The sequence below is a fragment of the Aspergillus puulaauensis genome, chromosome 1 (genome assembly GCF_016861865.1).
Source record: "Aspergillus puulaauensis MK2 DNA, chromosome 1, nearly complete sequence".
Classification (NCBI taxonomy): Eukaryota; Fungi; Ascomycota; class Eurotiomycetes; order Eurotiales; family Aspergillaceae; genus Aspergillus; species Aspergillus puulaauensis.
In genome coordinates this window covers 5394306-5420625 of record NC_054857.1, presented here as the reverse complement: position 1 = coordinate 5420625, position 26320 = coordinate 5394306, and the positions used below count along the sequence as shown (strand labels likewise).

At 49.1% G+C, this 26320-nt stretch overlaps 7 protein-coding genes across 7 annotated transcripts; 3 read left to right on the top strand and 4 right to left on the bottom strand.

The window, feature by feature from the left end:
• Positions 1-593: 593 nt before the first annotated feature.
• On the bottom strand, positions 594-2150 carry APUU_12136S (uncharacterized protein; the record flags this gene model as incomplete). Its single annotated transcript, XM_041698304.1, has 1 exon — positions 594-2150. One exon carries the CDS (start codon positions 2148-2150, stop codon positions 594-596), a length of 1557 nt encoding a protein of 518 aa, XP_041551502.1.
• A 483-nt stretch (positions 2151-2633) lies between these two features.
• Positions 2634-3799, bottom strand: APUU_12135S (Gfo/Idh/MocA family protein; the record flags this gene model as incomplete). The annotated part of the gene is made up of 2 exons (XM_041698303.1): positions 2634-3692; positions 3746-3799. The coding sequence occupies 2 exons, from the start codon at positions 3797-3799 to the stop codon at positions 2634-2636; spliced, it is 1113 nt and encodes a 370-aa protein (XP_041551501.1).
• A 319-nt stretch (positions 3800-4118) lies between these two features.
• APUU_12134A (uncharacterized protein) lies at positions 4119-6112 on the top strand (the record flags this gene model as incomplete). The annotated part of the gene is made up of 3 exons (XM_041698302.1): positions 4119-4259; positions 4312-4403; positions 4453-6112. The coding sequence occupies 3 exons, from the start codon at positions 4119-4121 to the stop codon at positions 6110-6112; spliced, it is 1893 nt and encodes a 630-aa protein (XP_041551500.1).
• A 331-nt stretch (positions 6113-6443) lies between these two features.
• Positions 6444-7587, top strand: APUU_12133A (Gfo/Idh/MocA family protein; the record flags this gene model as incomplete). The annotated part of the gene is made up of 2 exons (XM_041698301.1): positions 6444-6492; positions 6542-7587. The coding sequence occupies 2 exons, from the start codon at positions 6444-6446 to the stop codon at positions 7585-7587; spliced, it is 1095 nt and encodes a 364-aa protein (XP_041551499.1).
• A 154-nt stretch (positions 7588-7741) lies between these two features.
• On the bottom strand, positions 7742-10600 carry APUU_12132S (cullin family protein; the record flags this gene model as incomplete). The annotated part of the gene is made up of 5 exons (XM_041698300.1): positions 7742-7802; positions 7862-8222; positions 8282-8704; positions 8762-9842; positions 9899-10600. The coding sequence occupies 5 exons, from the start codon at positions 10598-10600 to the stop codon at positions 7742-7744; spliced, it is 2628 nt and encodes an 875-aa protein (XP_041551498.1).
• A 468-nt stretch (positions 10601-11068) lies between these two features.
• APUU_12131S (nuclear pore complex Nup192/Nup205 family protein) lies at positions 11069-16334 on the bottom strand (the record flags this gene model as incomplete). Its single annotated transcript, XM_041698299.1, has 5 exons — positions 11069-11119; positions 11172-11443; positions 11497-11652; positions 11706-16067; positions 16151-16334. 5 exons carry the CDS (start codon positions 16332-16334, stop codon positions 11069-11071), a joined length of 5025 nt encoding a protein of 1674 aa, XP_041551497.1.
• Positions 16335-16721: 387 nt separating this feature from the next.
• On the top strand, positions 16722-25810 carry atmA (DNA-binding protein kinase TEL1; the record flags this gene model as incomplete). The annotated part of the gene is made up of 8 exons (XM_041698298.1): positions 16722-16803; positions 16853-16895; positions 16968-18308; positions 18364-18704; positions 18759-23220; positions 23269-24721; positions 24773-25730; positions 25791-25810. 8 exons carry the CDS (start codon positions 16722-16724, stop codon positions 25808-25810), a joined length of 8700 nt encoding a protein of 2899 aa, XP_041551496.1.
• Between the last annotated feature and the right edge of the window lie 510 nt (positions 25811-26320).

The following is a 26320-nucleotide window of genomic DNA, read 5'->3' as shown; positions in this document are numbered from 1 at the left end:
CCGCAATAATGGTTCGCCTGTAGATGTACGTGCTACAAGGTTTACGTAGAAAAACATACCCATTTAATTGGGAAAGAGTGACCGACTCCGTCCCTTCTATCTTTACTGGTTGGAACTAGAGCTGGAAAGAGCCCGAGGAGGTAGGTTATTCCTTCCTGTATAGGAAGTAAAATTAACTTTAAGATTCAAGGAAAGTGCGACTGCTTCGGTGTTTACGTATCAATTGGGGAAAGTGCGATGCACACATTTTGATTTTGGAAAGAACTACCGGGGATTGTGTCTTTGCCTGCATCTGCATCGGTAAAAGCATATGATAGTTAACACCATGGATTCGGGGAGAAAGCCAGGGAGACAACAACCGCGACTGCGGGTTATACTCTGTCGTAAATTAACTTGACAATGTATTTCCCTTTCTCATACTGTAGACTGATACCATGGCACCTCGCAGGATAAAACTGCTATATACCAATGCTCTTTATACCGTAAGAGATGTTGGCATATAATGCAATTAGAAAGACGGCCTAATACCGCTAGTGGTTTTTATGGTCGAACAGTATTTCTATAAGAGAGAGCCGTCAGAAGATTCATATATATCACGCCTTTTCGATGTGCGAAATATCAGTAGCGGTTCCCTTCTCCTCAATGGAAGGCACGATAGTCTTCTCCCTATTTGCTCTCTTATCCTCATCAAACAGAGCGGCCGTCTCCTCCAGTGTATGGCCCTTTGTTTCCGGATACCAGAACCATATAGTGACTGTGATAATCACCAAAATAACACAGTAGACGATATAATATTTCCACGCGATTGCATCAAGAACAATCGGGTTGACAAATGTGTTGAAGAATAATGCCACCCGGGTACTGTTCATTCCCAGCGCTAGACCCTTCGCGCGGAGGTCGAACGGCCAGATCTCGCAGATATAAGATACGAGGAGGGGCGTGAACGCGATGTCATAGAAGCCATAGTAGATGAAGAGGAATGGGATTACGGCGATGCCCGTTGGTGCAATATTTGTTTCTGCGAAGGACCCTGAGAGAGCTGAGATAATAATGTATGAGCATAGCATGCCGACGCTGGAAGCGAGAAAGAGTGGACGGCGGCCGAAGCGGTCGACACTGAAGGCTGCACTGACGGAAAGGATGAGATTCCAGAGTTGGAGGAAGCCAGAGATCATGGTTTGGTTTGTTACGGACGTGACCCCAACGCTTTTAAGGACGGGGGCGAGGTAGTATGAGACAATCCCGACGCCGTTCCATTGGGAGAAGATACCGAGGGTGACTGAGATGAAGGAGCGGTGGAGGTTTCCACGGCCCCGGAGCAGATCCAGCCACGAGGAGGACTTGCGGTATTGTGCTTCAACTGCTAGGGAGTTCATGATTTCTTGGAGTTCGAAGCTGGCGAGAGGTGAGTTTTCATCGCCGCCAGCATGGTACTTGACGAGAAATGCACGGGCTTCTTCTACACGTTCTTTTGATGCGAGCCATCGCGGGCTTTCGGGGGCCATGAGGAAGCCTGGGAAGGCGAGTATGGGAATGGCACATTGGAGTAGAGATGGGATACGCCAGGACCAGTTGCCGGGGGTGTTGCGGACGCCAAATGTAACCCAGGCAGCAAGGAACGAGCCGACATACCAGCCGCACATGAACATGGCCGTGATGATACCTCGATGGGTGGGATAGGCAGCTTCTGCCATGAGTATTGGAGCGGAACCTGAAGTAAATGAAGCAGAGCCGCCGATGAACAACCGGCCTAGAACGAACATTGTGGGAGTTTTTGCCGCTGTCTGTAGGGCCACGGCGAGAGCAAGCCACAGAAAGTTGATCCCGAGAGTCGTCTTTCTTCCAAACCGGTCACTGCACCAAGCGACAATGGGATAGAGGACGAAGGACGAAAGATTCTGTACAGCATTCACAAAGCCCAACCATGCGCCGGTTGGATTGTTCATGAACTCCTGCCAACGAGGAAGAGCCTGCAGACCATTCATCAGGGTGCCGTCGTAGCCATCGGATGCGGAGAGGAGAAAGAGACTCAGGAGGGCGAAATTGAGACGGAGAAGGTGTCGCTTTCGATACCAGGGAATGTCGTCGTTGGGAAGCACCCTGGCCAGTTCAGGGCCAACCGACCTGATTTGGATGTCCTTGTAGGCCATGATAGATGTAAAAAGAAAGATTCGAGTTGAGCGCCTAAGATGGACAGTGGTCGGAGGCGAGAAAACAGCCTTCTTAAGTTCCTAGTCCACGGCCTCCATGGCAGTTGTTGAGACTGAGCAAGCCGAAACCTGAAGCCCCGTGGTGTCTGGGGGTGAACCGGGGTATCTTCGAGCGGCACCCCGTGGGGTAATTGGACGACCTTACGGTAAATGGAAATGGTCAATCACACATTCAGGCCTGCAAGGCATGATTCATGAATGATTGAACAGAGAGGTGGAGTCTATGGCAAGGGTTCCGATGCCGTCTCCCCCCGAAGGATCAAGGTTGGATTCCTGGTCGCGGGGAGAGTCGGCCTTCCCATGCATCCAAGCAAATCGATGCACAGTGACGATCTCGATATGATTTGGAATTTTGAACACAGTAGATTCGATTTCAAGTTCTCATGAATATTCTATTGCCATTGAATCTAAAAAAGCTATAATTCATTCACTTGGGAAAGCCGCACGCAGCAGCATCTGCATCAGGTCTACGTCCTGTCGGGCGTCCTCGATCGTTGTTTTAGGTTCACTTCTGTGGACGATAGACTCGTGCCACGCCTTGAACTCCACTGTATAGTTATCCTCGTACGTGGTTCGCACGTTGCGCTCTTGGTAGCATTCCTCCCCACGCGGGCCGGTCGTTTTCTCACGCACGGTCATTGTAGTTGGTAACCCTTTAACATATGGGGTATCGTAGTTGATGCGGACAATCTTGTCTGGCCCGTAAATCTCAATGTGAGCGTCGAAAATAGGGACTTGATTGACCCCGGATTCATAGACAACTGGGAATGACCCGTAGTCAAAAGTTGCTGTCCAGATAGGAAGCTTCAGCACTGCAGTTTTTACGCTTTTTGGCATCCCAATAGCCTCTCGCATGGCAGATAAATCATGTGTCCCCAATCCACCCAATAGCATCAGCATCCGGCGAGTCTCGTCATTGGCAATGACTCCGAAAGCAGCTAGCGCCTCATCTGAAGCCGTCCGATCCTTATCCTGTAGAGCTTGTGAATCTTCGGGGGCGTAATCATCAAAACGCTTGGGGTATGTTCCTGACTGTCCAACGAATACTGCATTGGGTCCGATGATATCGCGGACTCGGGCGTATAGAATCTGTGAGATTCCTCCAATCTCTGCGATGGCGTCAAGGAAGCTAGGTGCATAACGTCGCATGTATCCCACCATCAACCGGCCTTTGGAAGCTTTTTCCGCAGCCTGGAGCCTCTCGATGTCTTCGTATGAGCTTGTGAGCGGTTTCTCGACCAAGACCGATTTGTCGTTCTTTAGGGCAAGCAGTGCATGTTCAGTATGATAAGCAGATGCATTGCAAACCAGAACCGCGTCGACTTCAGATGAGCTGCACAGTTCTTCGGCGGATTTTGTGGTATTGGGAGGATTTCCGGCCACCTTGCGCTTGCAGTGTTGTAGGGCTTTTGTGGAGATATCGCAGAGGTAGGTGACCTCAAAGTAGTCGGACAGGAAGTTGAATGTTGGAATATGTGATACCTATATGTGAATTAGAAAAATTGAGCTGAGTTAAACGTCTAAAGCTTCCTTGCCTGGGCAATTTCACCACAACCGATCACACCAACGCGGACGATACTTGAACCCATCCTGGATAGCAAGTGAGGTGTAGCAAGAGAGAGTTAGTGGCGACATTGACTAAATTTGGGGCGCGTCTCAATTTAAAACCGAGAATTGAGCAGCCCCGCATTACCTTGTCATGGAGAAGCTTGGAGAGTGTGTTACAATTAGTTGGAGTCCGTTGCTTTTTCCTTTTGCTTTAGAGCGGGGAAAACCGGCAATCTTCCTACAACTCTCTCCATCTTCCTGCATACATCGACGTTGGTGTCACCTTATCGGTTGGTTCGAGGTTGTGATTTGAATTTTCCCTTCAGGTGCACCGAAGCCCACCTTTCGAATCTGCAGCAAATGGGTCGTCAACGAAGCACCGACGACGCAGATGGTGCCGGAGATCCCCCGGCTGCGAAGAGGCCTCGAGCCAGCGCACCACGCAACGCGTATCCTCGCAGACGGGCCGTGACGGCCTGCCAGCTCTGCCGCATGAGAAAGGTACTGCGGATATTGTACAGGTCTGATACAGGATGGCTAATTAGGTGACCAGTCTAAATGTGACAATCAGCGTCCTTCTTGTGGAACATGTACTTCCCTGCAATTCCAATGCGTCTATCAGGATACCTCCACAGACTTCTCCTCGTAAGACCTTTGGTCCGCTCTGCATGAAGCCACCCTAACAATCTTCCAGGTTCGACCCGGCGAGTCTTGCCATTCTGGATCGCGTAAACTATGCTATCCGACTCATAGAACAAAACCCCAGCAGTTCACGCACTTCATTTCCCGACACTCCGGGTGCGAGAAACGCTCCACAGGAGCCTGCGGAAAGTGCCGGCTCTGATTTGACGCTAACGACGTCCCCCAGCGAAACGATTTACAAGAGTACAGAATACACATTTTTGCTAGAAGCCCAGCAACTCCAGGCAAAATGCGCCAGCGGCCGTGTCCTGAAATGGCCCTCCCTTGGTGGTCTTTGTGACCCGAACGAAGTCGACAAGCTGTTCTTCAAACCGGCCCGCCCTGAAGAGGCTGTGGAGCAGGGAGTGTCGTCTAGGGGTCGTGGAATTCGCGAGGAAGATGTTTCTTTGCTTATAGAGAACTTCTTGGAAAACGTCCACACAAAGAATCCAATCCTGGACCCTCATGAGTTGAGAAAACTGTCTCTCCGTATTGAGGAAGATGGTTTTCGATGGGATGGACCGTCCTGCTTGATTCTCATCACATGTGCCTTGGGAACAGTCTCTAGACCTTTCCGACTTGATACTGTGGGACCACGAGGTAGGTCCCGCCTGGACGGCCGCGACTATGTTACTGCTGAATCATACTACAATGCGGCACGCAAACGAATCGGCTTACTAGATCCTTCGATTATCGCTATTCAATGTGCGTTCCTCGTTGGTGTTTACGAAATGTATACAATGCGACCCCTACGAGCCTCACTATCATTCAACCGAGCCTGTACCTATTTCCAAACCCATCTACAATCCTCGTCGTTCAACCAACCTATTGAACAGTCATCGGAGACTGTCAGATCTCGCCTTTACTGGTCCTGCCTGAAGTCAGACTGCGAAATGAGAGAGGAGATTGCGTTGCCACCAACAGAATTGGCCAAGGTAGAATATTCCGATGCCTTCCCTTCTCCCCCGGATAGTGTATTATATCCAGATGGTGGAACTCAAGCTGGATTAACCACGACTTTGGCTACCAGCTCGGAACGCAGCTGGTACTATTACCTATCAGAGGTTGCAGGTCGGCGAATATCAAACCGCATTACTGCCACATTGTACCATCTGAATCCGGAAGAATGGACAAAAAGGCCCATTCATCACCTTCAGCGCATCACTGAGGAGCTCGATGCTCAAACCGTTCAGTGGCTGGAGAACTTTCCTCCCATGTTCCAATTTGATGGCGTCGACACTACAGATGAATTATCATATTTCCTACACGCACGGTACCTAGATCTCCGTGAGCGAATTTGGAGACCCTTTTTGTATTTGGCGGCACATTCCAGCTCCCAGGATCCGAATATGCCGATATATGCGCAGAATGCTAACCTATGCCTGGAAAATATCTTTAAACACATCCGCAATTGCTTCATTAGACATCGGCATCATGGATCCTGGTTTGCAGGACGCAACCTTTTTACTAAAGGTCTCCTGGTGCTTGTAGCTGCGAGGAGCCAAAACATTGTGATGCCACCAGATTGGACTGCAATGATGGACAATTGTATTGCGGGAATTACATACTGGGAAGACGAAGCACCAGACCTGCGCGCTGCAAGACTTACCCTTCAGCATATTTACCAGTCCGTTAACCCGCCCGTACCAGCATTTGGAAGCCCGATTCAGTAAATGCATGAACTAGCCTAATGCACCTTGGTTTGCTTGGTTATACTTCGGCTCACTGTTGGGACCCACCTAGACAAGAGGCAGTCGGGGAGAGACGGACTTAACCCCATTTCCCGCGGGGACAACAACACAACCGCTGCTGATGCTTAAGGACATCTTACATTCTATTGTCTTGACTCCCTAGCAAAGTCCATGAGAAGTGGGGTTCTCACTGATAAGCTGGTCATATATACCTGACCATAGCCCGACTCTAATATTGCTGGAAGCCCTCCTCCACATTTAGAGTCCGTCAACCTCACTTTTATAAACGAATCAACCCTAATAAATAAGTACAATGGGCTCTACCGACACATCCCTTCCGAACCTCCGCTGGGGCATAATCGGTAAAACTACTATCCCAAATCTCTCGTAACCATATTAACAGCCCCCAAGGAACGGGACTCATCTCCTCCTGGTTCACAAAAGACATAACCATTCCTCGCAAATCTCCCTCCGCAACGCACAGCATCCAGGCAATCGGCTCCTCCTCGCTCGAGAAAGGCAACGCCTTCCTCACAAAACACCTGCCAGCCCTTTCTCCTAAACCAACAGTATACCCCAACTATAACGGGGTTTACACTGACCCCGCCGTCGACATAATCTACATCGGCACCCCCCACGGCCTCCACAGACAGCACTGCCTCGACGCAATCGCTCACGGAAAACACATCCTGTGCGAGAAAGCATTCACACTCAATGCCTCTGAAGCGCGCGAGGTCCTCGCCGCCGCAAAGGCCAAGGGCGTCTTCATCATGGAAGCCATGTGGACGCGATTCCACCCGCTAGCCTCCAAGCTGCATCAAGCCCTCTATACCGACAAGGTAATCGGCGACGTCCGCCGCATCTTCTGCGATTTTGGGCTCGACATGGATATTGCGGCGTTGCCTGCTGACTCGCGGTTGAAAGACCCGGGAATGGGCGCTGGGAGCTTGCTGGATATTGGCATCTATGCGTTGACTTGGGGGTTACTCACCCTTGATTCGGAGCTAAAGGAGAGACCGCGCGTCACTGCGACTCAGGTACTTAGGGATGGAATTGATATTGCCTCGTCGTTTATACTTCATTACCCATCCACAGGTCGCCAGGGTATCCTGACGTCTACAACGGAAGCTAGGACTCCGGAAGTGTTTATGAAGATTGAGGGAAGCGAGGGATATATAACCGTTGAGGGACCAGCGGCGTCATCGCCGCGTGCTTTCACAGTTTATCCTAAGATTGACAGCACGGGCAAAAGTGCGGAGAAGAAAGGGAGGAGGCATGAGTTTGAGCTGGAGGGAATGGGGTTCTACTTCGAGGCTGATGCAGTGGCGGGGAGTATTAGCCGGGGGGAGAAAGAGAATGAGATTATGAGCCATGGCGAGACGGTAAGAGTTTTGGAAATTCTTGATGAGATTAGGGCTCAGGGTGGGGCGAGGTTTCCTCAGGAGGGGCAGGCTTAGAGCTTAGTAGCGTGTTGGATAGATTATACAAGACACAAGGTAGACTGGTAGAGAATGGTGGAGTTCTGATTTACACTTGACTGGTCAAAAAAACGCTAGAATGCTCTTGAGCTCGTACAACATGTCCAAAGACAAGGTAGTAAGTAGTATCTAATTAGGCTACATATTGATATCTGTTTCCATCGTCGCGCTCCATGTAATCTTTCTCGATCAACCTGTTTAATCCACGGTTAGCGGTTTTATGCCTAAGAGAATGGATGGTGGAGGAACTGACTTCTCAATATTCTTCTTGATATCCGATGGGTCAAGAACACCGCGGCTCCGCGTCGCCTTGATGACTTCCGCCACCAGTTCGGCGTGTGTGATGCTCTTACGGCTTTTCATTATCCGCACAATTGCTGCTTGAGTCTCGTAGTGACGATCAGCAGCGACCCGTTCATGAGTCGTCTTGTTCTCCTCTTTCGTCTCCTTCAGCTGGATCTGGTTAATCTTGATTCGCATTTTCGGGTCGGTGAACGTTGGATTGTAAGCAAACTCGTCGGTCTCATTAACATCCCGACCTTTAGGCTTCTTGCTGAGAACTCGGTATTTGGCGCATGCAAGAGACTGGAGCGTCCGCGTAAGCTCTTTGTCCGCTGGAACGTGTTAGTAAACAATGGATTGAGTAGCAAAGTATTCAGACAAGGTAACCTACATAGTGTGGTGGCCTCTTGGATCTGGCGATAGCTAAGTGTGCCCCCATCTGGGAGTTCATTGAATAAGAGTAGCACAACCGCCTGGAATGAACTGACGACAAGTTCCTTGTTTCCTTTCGGAAACCTTGCCCGTATCTGACAGTGTGCTAGCTGGTGCTTCCATGTGAGCTTCCGACCATTGTATTTGCTGTCGTAGAACCTCCCAAAGTCGCTGATGGCGGTTGCGATCTCCGGCGGTATCCGCACTGGGACATCCAAGTATGTTGGCCATGCCGACTGGGATAGCACACTGACGTGCAAATCAACTGGAAGAGGAGTTTGTCGCTCTCGCTGAATGGAACTATAAGCACCCATCTCATCCCGAGCGACTTCCATATCTTTGAACATGGATTCGAGGTTGTGCGTGAAACTCGAGCCGCATTCTAGAACCTAGTTAGACTGTATACAATAGAGAACGGGATACTGCATGCAAAACAAACCTATCTTGAGCCTTGATAACATGCTCTTCTCTGCATCATCGCTTGCGCTTCTGCCCATCAAGAGGCGACGCGCAAGGTCATTTTTGTAGAAAGCCTCGAAGACAGCCTTTCCATGGACGAAGCGGAACAGGTCTAACACCTGATCTAACTGTCGGTTGATCTCCGCATCTTCATCCGCGAGTGGCATGTCCTCTGCTTCTCGCGTAGGGGCTAGTCTCCATCCTCCCCGGAGAAGCCTGTCTACGTATTTCGCAATCATCTCCCCGGTCTTCGGGTTGTCAGTACCACCCGTGGAGTCCGACTTTTTGCCCTTGTTCATGAAAGTCTCAAAGGCCTCGCGGAGAGTGTGACCGAGATCTTCATTTCGACGGAATGATTCATTCCAGATATTGTCAAGTTGCTTCTTAAAGTCCAACAAACGGGCCACCATTTCCGCATCTTTCTCTTCATCGAAAACGATGCCCGTCCCTTCCTCCACAATGTATGCGCTGAAGGCGCCTTTCAGTTTGGCGCCAAGATCCTTTCGCTCAAGGAGTGTGTAAAGTTGTGCTAGAGCAACTTTGTTCCCTACTCGCAGCAAACCAAGAATGTCTTTCTGATTCAACAAGACATCTTCCTGGTCTGTTACTAGAGTTTGGTCGAGCAGTTCAGACAGCTTCTGTTTAGTGGTCTTGTTGAACGAAAATTGTTCACAACGATTCATCTCGTGCTCAATCAAGCGATGGCTATTTTCCACATATGACGCGAGATATCCGGATGCTTCTTGTTCAGCCCACAGGGAAAAAAATTCCTTCGAACCCGCAATAAGCACAGGTTCTAACCCGGAAACATAAACATCAAGACCGTGGAATAGTTCAATAGAATCCCGAAGAAGTGAGGAGTCGGCAAGGATTCTGTGGTCCTCGTTGCGATCCGCAGCGACGAGATCACAGGCGCCCTGGAGTATCTTTTGTTGTAATGTGGAATCGGAGTATATATGCTGTCGGAACTGTATTAATCCCATCTCTCGAATTACGGGATGTTCTTTGGAGTGAAGGAGAAAGGACTGGTCAAGGTAATAGAAGATCCAGCGCACGGTAACCTATTGCAGATATCAGTATAAGAATATTCGCACCATGGTAGAGGAGGCAGCCATACCAACATTGACTGCCATACTTTCCACCCCTCTACCACAGACCTCAATGTATCGATATTGGATCCCATCTGGGCCTTGTCGACTAGAAAATCATGTAATTTCCCTACAACATGCTCCCGACATCGTTCTTGAAGCCGCCTTGACAGCTCCGCAGCCCGGCCCTGACGACATACATTCTCGGCCCCCTTGTATAGCTCCTCGAGTGATATCTCCGGCTTCCCGCCACTAAAGATTGCCGATAAGGCCGCATCTAATTGACCCCACACTTTATCAAAGTATGAATCCCGATTTAAGCGGCCGCCCGTCTTCAAATTCTTCACAACCAGTCTCTTCGCTCCAGTATGCGGCGTGAAGTTGCTCTGATGGGATGGCGCATTGCCAGGGCGAGGCTGGAGGGCGGAATTCGACAAGACAGGGCCTCCAGTATTCGGACCACTCGGTTTTGATCCTGCGTTTGAGAAGCTGTACATTTCGCCGGAGCCGGGTTGGTTCGGTGGTAGGGACGAGAGAGATGCTCGCACTCGCTTGGTCGTTGGCGATGGAAGTTCGTCTTGCGCTTTGTTCCGGTGGAGGAGCTCCGAGATGGTCGCTTGCTGATTTGGAGGTTGTTGGGGCGATTCCTCCTGATCGGTAAGCTTCCTCTTGCTAGGAACCTTGCGCTTACCGCTCCTCTGCTCGGGGGCGCCCCTCGAGTTCTGCTGCATCTACCCGGTTCTATCTAGAAGAGGGAGACAAGGGGAAGCATTCAGAGCAAAGACCCGAAAAGTGTTCGGACCACGAAGACCATCGCAAGAAGCTTCCAGTTCCAAGAATTCCTCGATATTTTGCTGGTTGATGCGATGGTAAGCTGGGATATGAAGGAAGCTGGGAGTGAGGGACCTCCGCAGTTCAATTGACGTTGGAGCCGGAGATAAGATAATACATGATGACATAAGCCAGCACATCATGAAGCCGAAAAACCGCGAAGCGCTCCTATTTTACACTACTTAAATTGTACGTATCCGTGCTTGGAATGGCTTGGCAATTGAAGAGCTGGTAAGTGTTGTTTATTTTCGTTGACGTGCTATGAAAAGTTCGCGAGTCAAATGTATAGTAGAATCAATTCCCATATGCTTTATCCCGTAAATACACCAGTCCTTCCATGCACCAAGACTTCTTATGCAAAACCAGGTTTATGAAAATAGCTGCGGCCCGATATGTTGTTGGACTACGCTTTCTTCAACCTGAGATGAAAAGTTAGACCTTGAGATGAGATGGAGAAATGATTGAACGTACCTCTAAAAAGTCTGTAGCAGCAACAAGGGCCGTGTATGACTTCGCAATGCTGGTAAGAGAGTTGTGGTGGTCGGCAGCACCAGATCCGCCAATCTTAGCAAACCGCTTGAATATGCCCACCATGCTCTGCCTGTTCTCCGTGAGGAATGCCCGGGTCTGCTCGACCATTTGTTCGTTGTGGAATCCCCGGGAAAATGCTGCCGTGACAATGACTCGGAGCACCGAGTCGAGAAGGTCGTAGTATTTCCGAAGAGCATCGGCGTTATCGATGTCTGTTATTGTTAGAACGAGGTGAAGAAATTGCTGAGAATGCATAAGTACATACCGATACCAAGATCAGGATCCGCAGCGAATAACTGTGAATCGCGCACAGCCTGGAATAAGCCAGCCTTTAGTACATGAGTTGCCCCAGGTTTTGTTTGGCAGAGCTGTTGCAGCAAGGATAGTAGGGATTCGTAATATGCTAGGAGTAGAGGCGTGTCTATAATTCTTGGTTAGTGACTCGCGACTAACTGACGAATGAGAAACACCTACCATTGGTTTGCGCATTCTTAAGCTCGACCGGCAACACTCGAATGCTGTCGAGGAATAAACTCAGGTAATTCGACTGGGCTATTGATTCGGCTAACATGGCATCCGCCTTTCTGTCCAGCGTGGCCAGAGCATTGAGTAGTACAAGGGCCGAAACTCGGCACGTTTCCTGGCCGGTGTAGGCATCGTCGCAAATAGCCTCGATGAGAGCGCTACCCGACGATTTGACTACTTGCTGGCAGTGTTGTCTCATGCTGTCATTTCCAGTACTGGGGGAGGCGATACGGGCAATGTAGAGTGCGCAGATGTTGTAGAAAGTCTCCTTTAGATGGACACTCCCAGTGGACAGAACGATACCTCGAGTACAGATTTGGAATAGTTGGTGGAGCTTCTCATCAACAATATCCCCATTACGCCTCGGAGGTGTCGATTTGGTTGGCGTTGGCTCCAAATGTTCAACCAACGTCTCTGCTAATCGGGCCAGCTCAAGACCTTCAGGGAGATTCTCCTCAATAGCACCCTCAAGCTTCGGTAGTGTTAGTTGAATGGAATGTAGGATGAACGTTAATTTTCGTCCACCCTCAAACTCGCAGCAAGTGAGTATGGTGGTGAGTAACTCAGCCCAGGAGCGGAGTGCCATGCGCCGGTTGAAGTTGATTATTCGGGATTGGTTTGTTGCTTGCAGGAACAAAGTTAAGCTTTCCCCTTCAGCATCGAACAATTCAACATCCTGCGGACGCAGCTCATTGTCGGCTAATCGGTCTTCCTTTCTGGCTTGTACAAGTGCTTCCACTTGGGGAATGTCGTATAATGCAAAAGAGCCGTCTGCTTGCGGCTTTGCGCACACGTCAATGTTAAGCCCCGCGAGAAACTCCACGTCTGGTGTCAGCGCATGGAACTGAATATCAAGGTCCGCGAAATCGAAAAGGTCGAACACGGTCGGGTTTGGGAGGACTTCTCCATTGTCTAAAATGGAGCTTCCGAACAGCGTAGACAGGATATTCTCTAGTAACGTGGGCGAGCCAAGTTTTGCCGCAGAGCGAATCTCCGTTGCAGCATAGTCGAATAGACAACTTCTAAACAACAAGAATTCCGCAAGCGCGACTGTCGATTCGCACACCCAGAAATCCTCGGCCGCAAGTGGCAAGCCGTCCCATTCCGTGGTTGGCCCAACTAGAGGCTGGCTCGCAAACAAGCTGACAAGGAAGCCACTGGCACGCATCTCCGCTAACGTATAATACGAAGAAATTTTCGACGACCATAGATGCTTCAATACTTCAAAAGCTGTACGTTTCGAGTGTAACATCCATGGCACAATGTTACCGTCCAACTCACCTGGGTAACTTTGCACGTAAGCTAGAATGGCGTGCAGTAAGGACGTTCCGTTGTCAAACAAACCGTCGGGAGAAACATCGAGCAGGTTGCCCACACAGCCGAAACCAAGCAGCATGTGAGCAACTGTAGGCCGATCCGAGATCATGTCCAAACAACTATTGAGGAGTTGTAATAGGCTTTGACGTATAATGTAGCCTGAAGCTAGCGGACCAGAATCAAGCTCCCTCGGGTCGGGTTGCATTTGAAGCACGAAAGGACGAGAGACAGCGTCCGCATCAACTTCTGTACTCAACACCTCAACGATCTTGTTCGATGACCGCCACCTGGACAGTTCCGGAGAAGAGAGCTTGTTCAGTCGCTCGGAGCTCGATAGCTTCTCCAATAAAGCCATCGAAGTGACGGTAAGCTGTTGGTGACCCGTGCTGCAATATAGACACAAATTAGGGATGATCTGTAAATTGTTCAAGACGCAGTCCTCGAACGCGGAGAGGGAAGAGTTTGCAACGTTAAGTCTGCTTCCAGGTTGTGATTTTATGAAAGGTCGGACGATGTTGAAATATGTTGACTGGAGATCCATGATCATATACATGACTTCAATGCTCTTAACCAAGGATGATACCAAAATAGAGTCCGATGGAGCTTTCGAAATTTCGGCAACCGTTTGGTCCGCTGTTGCAAAGATGGCCTTTATCACATCTTCATTATACAACCATTCGGCTATGCGCGCGAACGGATGAAGGCGAACATATGTGAGTAGTGTCGAAGTTTTAAGGCTGGGCTCCGGTGTAGCCGAAGCCCCGCTAAGCGCAGTAACAAGGGGCTCGTTGAAGGATTTCAGGCACGTCAAGACGAAATCCAGAGAGTTGTGAGTGAGTAGTCGAGATTGGCGCTCGTTGAGATCTGGAACCTTCCTTGAGAGTGCTTGACCCAAGATGAAGTCAATGTACGGTTCAATACCCGGCATACGGTAGGACGAGCCAAGCGATTCGGGGAAGGGCAACCAGAGGTGATAGGCAGCTGAATCGTTAGCCGGGGCAACAAGAGAAAGTATAAGAACGATAAACGCATTGGCCTGGTCGAAACTTTCGCCAATCTTCTCGAATGCTTGCTGCTCATGCCAGACAAGCGGATTTGAAACTAGAGGAACTTTGTTGTGAGCGGAGGCACTCATAGCTCCGCTAGAGATCCATTGATCAATTGAGAGCCACATTTCATTTCCGCTAAGAGCGCTCCTGTCAGTCATCAGACCCGCAAGCGCTTGGAACACCGTTGCTCGTAAGTGAGAGGGTAATGGCCCACTGCAGAGGGTCAAAAGTGTGCTAACAATGTTGAACGATGGGTGATGTAGCATCCATTCCCGGACGGTGGTGCTTTGTCTGGAAAGATGTCCGAGGAGACGGAGGTAACATGAGAGCATGACAGGACTTTCCGGTTCACTCGTATCAGCCGGCTCGAATTTCCTGGCGCGTTGAATGGTTTGGGTCGTTGTGGGCTTCTCTGTGACTCGTGTTGCGTATATTTGAAGTTCTGCGAACATTTGCGACCAATTCATGGATGTGGACCGCTTGAATTTTGAGGACATGAATTTATCTTCTTCCAAGAGGAACCTATGCGCAGACGCGGCATTGTCTTCTCCTCCAGAGATTGAACATAGTAGTTCGCAAAAGGCGCTAACCCTGGGTACGGTCTGTCGCTTGGAGGCCCACTGCAGAAAGCCGTATAGATTTCCATCGGGATCAGCCCAGAACTCCTGCGCTGCGTCCGGACGGCCTTCGAATGCGAAGGCCATGATTAACAGAAATGACTCAAGATGTGTTCGGGCTTCCACTAGACTGCGGTGGAGATTTGAAGTCAATCCATCCCTCAGCGCGGTAATTTGATCCAGTCTCTGAGAGTCCTCCTCGGTTTTCAGTTTTCGAACAGCGTCTGGCATATTCGCCACACATGATTCCGCAAAGGCCTCAAAGTTCTCCATTAACAAGACTTTCAAATATGAAGAGCATGGGTCCGCTTCAGGCGTCGCCCAGCCGCTTTCCCTCATCGAAGACGCACTTTCTCTCAACAGCATTGTTACCAATTCACTGCGGACTGGGTCGTTCCATTCCTCACCACTCACACCTGAGCAAATGGCGACTAGGAGGTCCAGGCCCCCGTCGTCTAGGGCCGACATGAAAGTTTTTGTACGTTCTTCAGCTTCCTTTTCAAGATCAACACCTGGTGGTGCTGACGACGGCCCATCATAGTCCCATCCACTGTAAACTGCGAGCCAAAGAGCGATAACCGTCGAGTGAAATGTTTGGAGTCTCCAGTTCTGACCATCTTTAGCGGCGAGAATGGTGGTGTTTAGGCTTCGGGCGTCATTATAGTTACCCGATCGCTCGGGAGAGCCGTGTTGGACAAACGAAGAGATTATGGATGGAACGTAGTGGATAAGCATGCCATCGAAACGGTCGATCTTCCTGAGGTGGTTTAGCAGTATTCTTAGATCCTCGGAGCTTGTGTATGGCCCCTTGAAAAGGTAGCATATTATTGCACCCAGCGATTCGTGTTGTTGGAACAAGGTGGTGCGTTGGTGCTCTATAGCTTCCATGATGTCCTGATCTTCTGCTTCTCCAACGAGTGAAACCTTTTGGATTTGTTCACCAAGGAGAGCCAGCCACCTCTCGATATCCTCCATGGATTTCAGGCATTTGCGTGTAAAGAGTGATGCGTTCCGTAATTGGCCGTCTTTGATCTCGACAACATGCGCCAACATTTCTTGCATCGTCTCTTGCGTTGCTTCCCGCTCCACCTCGAAGGATTCTTGGAAGATGAGGCGCAATGATTCTAGCAAGAAGTGTCGGCGTTCGTGGAATTGTATGATTGCGACAATCACAGGAGGCCTATCCAGTAATGGAGCAGCTTCCTGGGCCCTGAGAAATAGCAGCGACGCGACCAATTCGTCGATATCGAGTGCGTCGGCGACCTGAAGTGCGCCTTGTTGGAATCCTTCGTTGACTGAATATTCCACATCGTTGATTGTGATTTTCCCTGTATTCGGTGTGGGACAAGTCAGCGCAACAGCTTCTTCGCCATTTCAATTATGAAGGTCGTATAGTATGGTTTATTCATACCAGATAGAACACTTTGTCGGCTTGCATTGCTCTTTGCGGGCTTGTCAAGTAGGGACCTAAATGCATGGATGTGAGTCTCCAACTCGACGCGGAGTCGGTCTATGTTGACAAGAGACGAGTCAGAGAGAGCAGAGAGGTCCTGGTACAGGCCGCGAAGGCCAACCAGGGATTCTGCGCTATCCATGCTCAGAACCGAACGAGTTGGTGCTCGAAGCGCGGCGGAGGGGATGCGATGCAAAGAAGATCAGACTGTTTGTTCCAGCAACAAAAAAGGTCGGAGAACGCGACAAAATTCCGGCGGTCTACAAAGGCGGCGAGAGCTTTACCTAGTGACCCACCAACGATCCGTCAGCTCAACACCAAAACAGCCCCAGAACTGGGGATTTTCGTGCGAATATAGTATTTTTAGTTACCTGCGACGGGTCAAATTTCGCCAGTCGAAGTATTTCACATCGCAGTGCATATATCGCAGGTTTTTGTTGAATGATGGGGCATCTGAGCATTCCCGGATGAGCTACAGAGCTGCTCCCACTGTTTTCCAGCCCAGAACTAAAGCCAAGACGCTCCGACGATGAAGGGAGAAATTACTCTCGATGGAGCGATTGCGCTTCTATCGTCGGAGAAGATCAAGGACCGCGCAGATGGCTTAGCCGGTTTGTTTATTATCGAATGCTTTTGTTCCCGTGTTCTGACGCCCGTTAGACTTGAAATATATTCTCCAGCAGAATAAGCGGAATTCGAAACTGTATGGGAGCTTCCTATGAATCGATCTCATTTGATTAAAATGCTTGTATATTGACGTATGTCCACTTTACAGGCAATCAATGAGCGACAAGGCTTGTCACAAGATCTTCGAGTCTTTATTCCGTCTTATCTCCACGGAGAAATCATTGTATAACCGAGCAAGTTCCAAAGGAGCTGCTTCTTCGCGCCTGTCTGCATGTGTCTCCGTTCTCCGTACAGCTGTTGATGCTTTGTTGCGCAACTTGCGGACCAAGTCAGTTCGAGCTGTTCTTGACCATATCACCGATGCCTTGGCCAATCCAGGGACAGCTCTTTTTGAGCTTCTCAGTGTGGACTATACGAAGTGCTTGAGTACGATCTTACATTACCCCCCACATGTTGAACACCTGGGCGTGGAAGAATGGGAGAATGTCATGCACTTCTGTCTCAGAATCATCGATGTTTCGGATGACGAAGACAGTCAACGAAGCACATGGAGCCCTCGCACATCTATTTTGGATGACTACCTTAGTGCTAGCGGTGGCCGATCGACACCGTCCAGGATGACACCCTCGCTAGCCCTTAGAGAGAAACCCAAAGGGTCTGCTGGGGCAGTTGAAGAAGCCCTGACATGTATCAGGATACTCTCGGGAGTCGCAAACGCGCCTATTCAAGAAAATGCCGAAAGCATACTTCCTACGCTGGCAAAATATGTAAGGTCCTCGTCTCTTGCCGGAAGTGGTCATCAATCAGCCTTTTCTACCATTAATACAGTGGCGATGAGAATCATATTCGATAACTCAGAGCTCACTCGAAACATATTACTTGACCTAGTTCCATCCATTCGACAACACTGGGCCACGAAGCTTATAGGCCTGAGGGACGAATTGCTCGTCACTGCCATGCTTGTTGTGGCTATCCTCACTGATGAAGTTCGGAGAGCACCTGCGGCTGATTTAGAAAATACAATTGATGGGCTTATGAATACTTTACAGAGCGAGTATTCCAAGCGTCCTGAGAAGGACATCCTCCAGGTGGATGAGGTGGTGTTCGACTCGATTAGTTCAGCACCGCATGAAAAATTTCACCTGTGGCCGCGACTCGAGGGTGCTAGATCTGAGCATAATTGGACAGTAGTCTGGGTTATCGCAAGATTGATGGAGATATCTGAAGAGCTGGCTACACGGTTGTCCCCCCTTGCTGAGGGCGAAACTCCGAGTAAAAAGCAACGGCTCGGGTCGAAGATAGACGATGTTTTTCGAGATTCTACCGCGTCTTTTGGCGCTAGAAGAGTGCCTGCCCTGCAGTTGATTCCTTTTCTCCCCAATAATTATGTCACCATCGAGTCAAAAGTCTCCTTGCTGGAGCGATTAATCCCAAATATACACGACGACAATAGCGCCGTATCTTCCTGGACAATGATTGCGATTGCAAGGTAGGTGCATATAAACAATATGACTGGCAACCAAATTAACGACGCTCTGCTATAGTGTCGCAGCCAGCCCCGAGGCAGATGCGCCGATTCTCAAACGACATTGGCAACAAGTATGGGACTTAACGTCTCGTGCATCTACGTCACAGTTCACGTCCAGGGCTGCTTGTAATCTCCAGAACAATATTCTTCAGTTTGGCCTGCTGGACTACTCCGCCGTGGCTGAGACGACGGATGCAATGCTTTCATTTGTCAACTTGAATGGGCCGTCAACTCTGTCCGATGCATCTCTTGAGTTATGGGCAAGTGTAATTAAAATGACAACCCAAATGAACCCAGGATCTGTTTCAAATGCATCTAGCCAAATTTGTGCGTGGTTGAGAGATGCGTGGAGCATTGGTATGTTGCGCCCTTCTTGTGTCTGAATCGCGACGCACTAACAATATACATTAGGGACATCGGTGGATAGAACACAAACATCGCAGATTGCTGCATTTGCACGCCCACTTGAACTTCTGAGTTTAATCATGGCATGTACAAACAGGCCCTTTTGCCAAACTAGGGTCTTGTTTAAAGGCCCAACAGGCATCATTGCGAAGTGTTGGTTTTTTTACCACACAAACAAAAGAATATGGAGCTATCTTTTTGATATACACAAACTACTAGATGTATATGATATGTGGGATGCGGAAGAGACGGTTTCTATCCAGGAATTTTCACAGCTTGACCCAAATGATTTGGGTATCATTGACCTGTTGCAAGCAAAATCTGAGCATTTCCTCCACTCTTGGCAAGCATTATCCGAAGACAAATCACGGCATGTCACATCGGATATTGTCCAGATACTTACGTCCTTCTGCATAACTGTTGTTATATACAGTTCTTGCCTACCGGAGCAGTCAGGATCTCGGCTACAGGTCTTACACACAAATACTCATCGTTTATGGGAGAGCATATGCTCATTTCTGACTTCATACGAATCTACATTCATTCTACCTGCCTTAATATTATTCCCGCCCTTTATTCCTCTGGATTCATACTTTTCCAAAGCAGCGGCTGGTGCTCACAAGGCTCTCTATGAACTTGTATCTCCTTTGAACAGAGTTCTCGAAGGCTACAGACAGTCTCATAAAGAGACATCTGCTGCCAACGAGGGGGATGGGGACATGGATTTGGACGATCCCTTTTTGACATCAACGAACCAAATCGAGGAGGTGTCAAACATCATATCTGCGAATCGGACAGACCTACCCCTATTTCATGATACTGCTAGCTTTCAGCGTTACATGACCATCCGTCTTTCTCTTTTTCAGCGGATATCTGCCAAAGTTGACCCCTCTCAACAACTAGCAGATGAAGCTCTGGATGAGTATTTGACCAGTCTTGACCAAATTGACTTTCTGGCAGCACATGAATTTCTACCTTACGTTTATAAGTCATGTGCTGAAATGGAGAGAGAATCCCTACTCGGAATACTTGAAGATCTAGGCGAAAAGTGTCTCCAATCATATGAGTTGGAGCGCTGTGAAAATTCACACCTGATTTGTATTCGCATGATGGACAGCGTTGTCAAATCATGGACCAGTGGAATTCAAGACAATCTCAGTGATTCGGCTGCAGACATTTATACCTGGTTCACCGAAGTTTTTCTAAAGAAAGGAAGGGCATCTCCATCAGTTCTGGTTGCATTCGCCCACCTCCTAGGAGACGTCCTGAGCTTGAACCCCATGTACCTGAGTGACCCGTCAAGCCCATCCCCTAGAACGACGCTCCTCAGGATTATCGGAGAAGGGGGCGTGCTGGTTAAGTTTAACGCGGGAAACCTGATTCCTCAACTATTTGGGCAATTTCTTCTCAAGGATCATGATGCTATATTCAATGACGTCCTTGATTGTCTCCCGCGGGATCCTGATTGGCAAGAAGGCATCGCTGTTCGATTGTTCATACTTGCCCAGCTTGCTTCTAAATGGCACACACTACTTCGAAGGAGCATTTATCACATTTTTGAGACTCCGGCTCAAGTGCATCACTCTCTATGGTACGCCGAAAAATGCCTACAGCAGGTCTCGGAAGCGCTGGGGCTTCCCGATGCGACGGAGATATTTCGACTTTTCTCATCTCAGATAATCTATACCTGGACTGAAACGCAGTCGGTAATGTCTATGCCCTTTAGCATTTTTGGTTATGCTAGTCTCGAGGACATGCTAAGTGATGCTCAAGACGAGATTGTTGGTCAAATAATGATGCGCGCCAGTGAGACTGATGCTGCAGAACTATCAAAGTTTATGCGTCGGCCATTCGTTGAGCTCCTGGCAGACTCTTTCTACAAGGCAGAGGCATATACTATAGCCCGTGACATAAGTACCCCTCCAGGGCAGGGAAGTCAGCCCAGGGGCGTGGAGAATCGACTAAAGAAGATCCTAGGCGCTAACCAGTTCATGACGTTGATCGAGGCACAATTCCCGCAAATTATAGCCACATTTTTTGGGAGCCTGGACCTTTACGAGCAGGTTGAAAAGGCATTCTCGAGACGGGAAGGTTTCCGAGAGGCGCTTAATACGTTCAAACATATATCTGACAAGGGCCACGCGAGAACTGTGCTGCCGGCAAACCAACAACCGTCGTTCAGAGCACGGTTCCTTCTCGACGAACTTGAGTTCCTATGCAAACGTAGTGGCTATGAACTTGAGACCATCTGGTCTCCTAGTTTAGCATCATATGTCTGTCGGACACTGTTGGAATCAATCCATCCTGCCCTTGGCTCCCTACATGCTTGCTCTGTGATACGGAAGATCAAGATCTTGGTATGCGTGGCTGGTCCTGTCATGCTGAGTGACTACCCGTTCGAAATGATTATCCATGCTCTTCAACCATTCCTTGTGGATATATTTTGCTCCGAGGATGCGCTGTCAATATTCTGGTATTTGCTGGAGGCCGGGAAGCCATATTTGACTGACAACCCGGGTCTAATGGCTGGGATTGCAGTTTCTACGTCACTATCCTTGAAAAGGTTCCTGGCATCGCCCCCTATGAACCCGCAGCACGGACATCAATTGCAGATTGTTGTTGGTAACATCCAAACGTTCTATGGATGGTTCGAAGAATATCTCAATTCCTACGAGTCGCCTGTCTTGGACGATTACTCTTCCGAACGTTTTCAGCGGTTCACTGGTTCTTTGCAGGCCACGGCGGGACAAGAACCCAGCTCAACCAGTGTGAGTGAAAGTAACCTACTGCTCGAAGTGCTAAAGGATCGCGAATCCAAGAGCAGCCTCCTCAACAAACCAATATCTGATCATATTATTTCGCTGCTTTGTACTACCTCCAACGGGGCGGCTGGGTATCACCTCACAGCCATTGAACATGTTGAAGATGCCATTGATAACGCCATCATCGTATGCCAAACTCTCCGAGATTTCAATCCCGGTCCTGAATATCGGTCTTGGGCTGCGAGAGTGATCGGAAAAGCTTTTGCGGCTACTGGCAAAATAAATGATGCACTATTAAGAGAGCAGGACCTTGCATTCTTTCGACCCCTCTCGCCGCAGTCTGATATTGATATCCTCTGCCGTTCCAAGGCAAATATTCTCCAACTTCTTTGCAGCATACTGCTAAATAGTAACCAAACAGGGCCCATTGAGCGTACCTTACAGCTCATTGTTACTAACCTTGCCAACTTTCCCGACTTTGAACTTTGTGCGGCCAACATTCCTCCTTCACTCATGAAGGCCCTCACATGGAGTCCTTACCAGTGCCCCGGTGTATCTTTAAGTGCCCTAGAGGCTAAAGAACGCGACCGTGTACGCGGATGGGATGTCAGTCTTTCACCTTCTTTCTGGGCGCGCAATGTCGGCCTTCTTCTTTCGAAAACAGCATCAGATGATCCAGTTATTGGGCCATTGAGCAGTATTTTATACCTCGTCCCCGATTTGGCAGCCCGGCTACTCCCCTACATTCTGCATGATGCTCTGCTGGCGGAGCTTCGAGGAGAGATTGAGATACGGGAGAGTATATCGCAGATCTTCAAAGAGGTTTTGCAAAGCCATGAAGATATGACGGTCCCCCATTTACGACTTATCATCAACTGCATCCTTTACCTGCGCAATCAACCCCGACCAGGCGAGCATACGACGATAGTCGAACAAGAAGCTTGGCTGGATATCGACTACGCAGTAGCTTCCTCGGCTGCCAGTAGATGCAGAATGCCTAAAACAGCCCTCATGTTCCTTGAGATTCATGCATCGCGTTCTGTGTCTGGCTCGCGCCGGTCTTCTGTTGCTAAATACGAGCCACCAGCAACACTTCTGCACGACATTTTCAAGAACATCGATGATCCAGACTTCTTCTACGGAATCCAGCAGACCTCATCTCTGGATTCTGTCATGGAAACGCTCGAGCACGAGAGTTCGGGATTCAAAAACCTCCTGTTCCAAAGCGCGCAGTACGACAGCCAGGTGCAGATGACTGGTTCTGGGAATACATATGGTGTTCTCAAGGCACTAAATTCGACCAATCTTCAGGGAATCGCTAATTCTATGCTTGGTGCCCTTGGAAACTCAGGTGATGCTGCGGTTCCGTTTAGCAGCATGCTTAAGGCTGCCACAAATCTGCGGCAATGGGACATACCTGTTTCCCCGCTAAATTCATCCCCTTCGGCGACCATCTTCAGAGCTTTTCAGAACTTGAATACATATGGAACGTTGACTGACATGCGTGCATCTATTGACGAAAGCTTGACAACCAGTTTGGCTTTGATAGATAGCGATAGTCGATCAGCGATTTCCTTGCGAACAGCGATGAGGGTCCTCGGCATCCTGACTGAAATTGAGGAGGTTCTAAATTCAAAAACAGCGGATGAAGTCAGCCAGGCATGGCAGAAGGTTTCAGAAAGGACATCCTGGTTGAAAACTACTGAGTATGTGAGCTTCCTGCTAATAATAATTCAGCACTAATAAGTACCTAGCGTCCACGAAGTTGGCGAAATCCTGAACTCACACGAGACGCTGTTCTCATCTATAAAGCAGAATGATTATCTCAAATCCGCGTTCAACTTGGGTGATCATGATGCGCAGCTGCTCGAGGTGAAAGTCATCCGTCAGTCCCTACATATCGCTAGAAATCATGGAATCGCGCAGGCTTCGCTCAAGTCCGCTGTATACCTGTCAAAACTCTCAGATCAAAGCACTTCATTAGGACTGAATGTCGAAGGCGTGGCAAAGTTCGACCTAGCCAATGTGCTATGGGATCAAGGGGAAATGGCGCCGTCAATCCAAATTCTTCAACAGCTCAGGGATAGGAATGACATCCACAAACAAGCAATTCCTATGAGCCGGGCAGAACTTCTTGTTACTCTAGGTCACCACATCGCGGAAGCTCGCTTGGAGAAGCCAGAGGCGATTATTCAGAATTATCTAGCACCTGCGGTCAAGGAACTGAAGGGCCGATCAGAGGCCGAAGACGCCGGACGAGTCTACCATGGGTTTGCCATGTTTTGTGACCAGCAATTGCAGAACTCTGATGGATTGGAAGACTTTTCGCGTGTTGAACAACTCCGCAATCGCAAGGAAAAGGAAGTCCTCGCCCTTGATGCAATGCTTAGAACTGCAGAAGGCAAAGAACGAGACAACCTTAAGTTTCATAGGGCAAAAACAAAGCAATGGTTCGATCTCGATGACCGCGAGTACCAGCGTCTCAAGCGCAGTCGAGAAGCCTTCCTTCAGCAATGCCTTGAGAACTATCTTATTTGCTTAAAGGAAAGCGAAGCATACAATAACGACGTTCTCCGCTTCTGCGCGTTGTGGCTTGACCAGTCGTACAGCGACATTGCCAACAGGGCAGTCTCAAAATATCTTGCAGATGTCCCTAGTAGAAAGTTTGCCCCTCTAATGAACCAACTAACGTCGCGTCTCCTGGACATATCCGATGATTTCCAGGGTCTGCTCTCTGCCGTGATTTTCCGGATTTGCTCTGAGCATCCATTCCACGGAATGTACCAAATCTTTTCAAGCAGCAAATCCAAGGGCGGGAAAGATGAATCGGCATTGTCACGCAATCGAGCCGCCACACATTTGGCTGACATCCTTAGGAGTGATAGGAAGATAGGGCCGTTGTGGGTGGCGGTTCACAATGCAAATATCAACTATGTGCGATTTGCCGTCGAACGGTTGGACGACAAGACTAAAAGTGGTGCAAAGGTTCAGCTCAAAAAATTGCAGACCGGCGTACGTCTTGAACAAGATGCCGTAACCCAACGGCTACCACCCCCAACCATGAAGATCGAGATCCGCATCGACTGCGACTATAATGATGTCCCTAAGCTTATTCGGTATAACCCCGAGTTTACTATTGCGTCTGGTGTAAGCGCGCCTAAAATTGTCACTGCAGTGGCCAGTAATGGTGTGCGGTATAAGCAACTTGTAAGAATCATGTTTGATCTGCTTCTATTATTTCTGCTAACCGTATCACAGTTCAAGGGGGGCAATGATGATTTGCGGCAGGACGCTATCATGGAGCAAGTCTTTGAGCAAGTCAGTAGCCTTCTCAAAGACCACCAGGCTACCCGACAGCGGAATCTGGGCATCAGGGCCTATAAAGTACTTCCTCTGACCTCAAACGCGGGTATCATCGAATTTGTCCCCCATACAATACCGCTTAACGAATATTTGATGCCCGCACATCAAAGATACTACCCGAAAGATATGAAACCCAACGCCTGCCGCAAGCATATTGCCGATGTGCAGACACGATCCTTCGAGCAGCGTGTTCGAACCTACCGGAATGTGACCGACCACTTCCATCCTGTTCTGCGGTACTTCTTCATGGAAAAGTTCAACAACCCAGACGACTGGTTTGGAAAGAGACTCTCGTACACCCAGAGCACGGCAGCGATATCAATGTTGGGCCACGTTCTTGGACTTGGGGATCGTCACGGGCATAATATCTTACTCGATGAGGGGACTGGCGAAGTCGTACATATCGATTTAGGTGTCGCCTTCGAGCAGGGGCGCGTTCTACCTGTCCCAGAAGTTGTTCCGTTCCGCCTAACGCGCGATCTGGTTGACGGAATGGGGATTGCTAAGACCGAAGGGGTCTTCCGGCGTTGCTGTGAATTTACCCTGGAAGCGCTTCGACAGGAATCTTACAGCATCATGACGATCCTTGACGTGCTCCGGTACGATCCGTTATACAGCTGGACAGTATCGCCATTACGGATGAAAAAGATACAGGAGCAGGAACCGGGAGATGGCCCTCCAGTCCTACCGGGCTCGACAGTCGATCAACGACCCACGAATGAGCCAAGTGAGGCTGATAGGGCTTTGACTGTTGTTGCGAAGAAACTGAGCAAGACCCTAAGCGTTACGGCCACTGTGAATGAACTGATCCAGCAAGCGACGGACGACAAGAACCTCGCTGTGCTGTACTGCGGTATGTTATCTACATCCTGTTTCTTGGTTGTGCCATGGACTAATCGAAAATGTGATTTAGGCTGGGCTGCATATGCATGAGCGTTAGGTGTCTACGATGGATGATGAGCTGGGAGGGATAGATAGAAGCACACTTATAAATACTTTGCATGAATGCCTAGGTTTGAACCGATTAGCGGCCTGAATATACAAATAGCCCGTTTAGTTCTCTAAATCGGAGGCATAGCGTGGCCTTCCTCGGCGGGCGTGACCAGCTGCCGTTTTTGCCTCTTTTGTCATCCGCTCCTCACTTTATCTACCTCCAAACTCGGTAAATCACCCAGCCTGACGGCTTGACATTCCATCTATTTCCATCTTTAACCTGGATTCTATCCACACCTTCTGTTTTATTATTCAAAGACTATAGAACATCTTCTGGGCCGTGGATGTGGGGCCAGATTTTGACTTCGTGGTCTTTTTGAACAGGTATCCCTGGTTTCCATCTTGTGTGGGAAAGATATATATCACCCTGACGGCATCAAGATCTCTATCCATTTTGGCTCTGTTTTGTTCAGCTTGGATTCATTATTCCAGTCGTTCGATTACACTTTA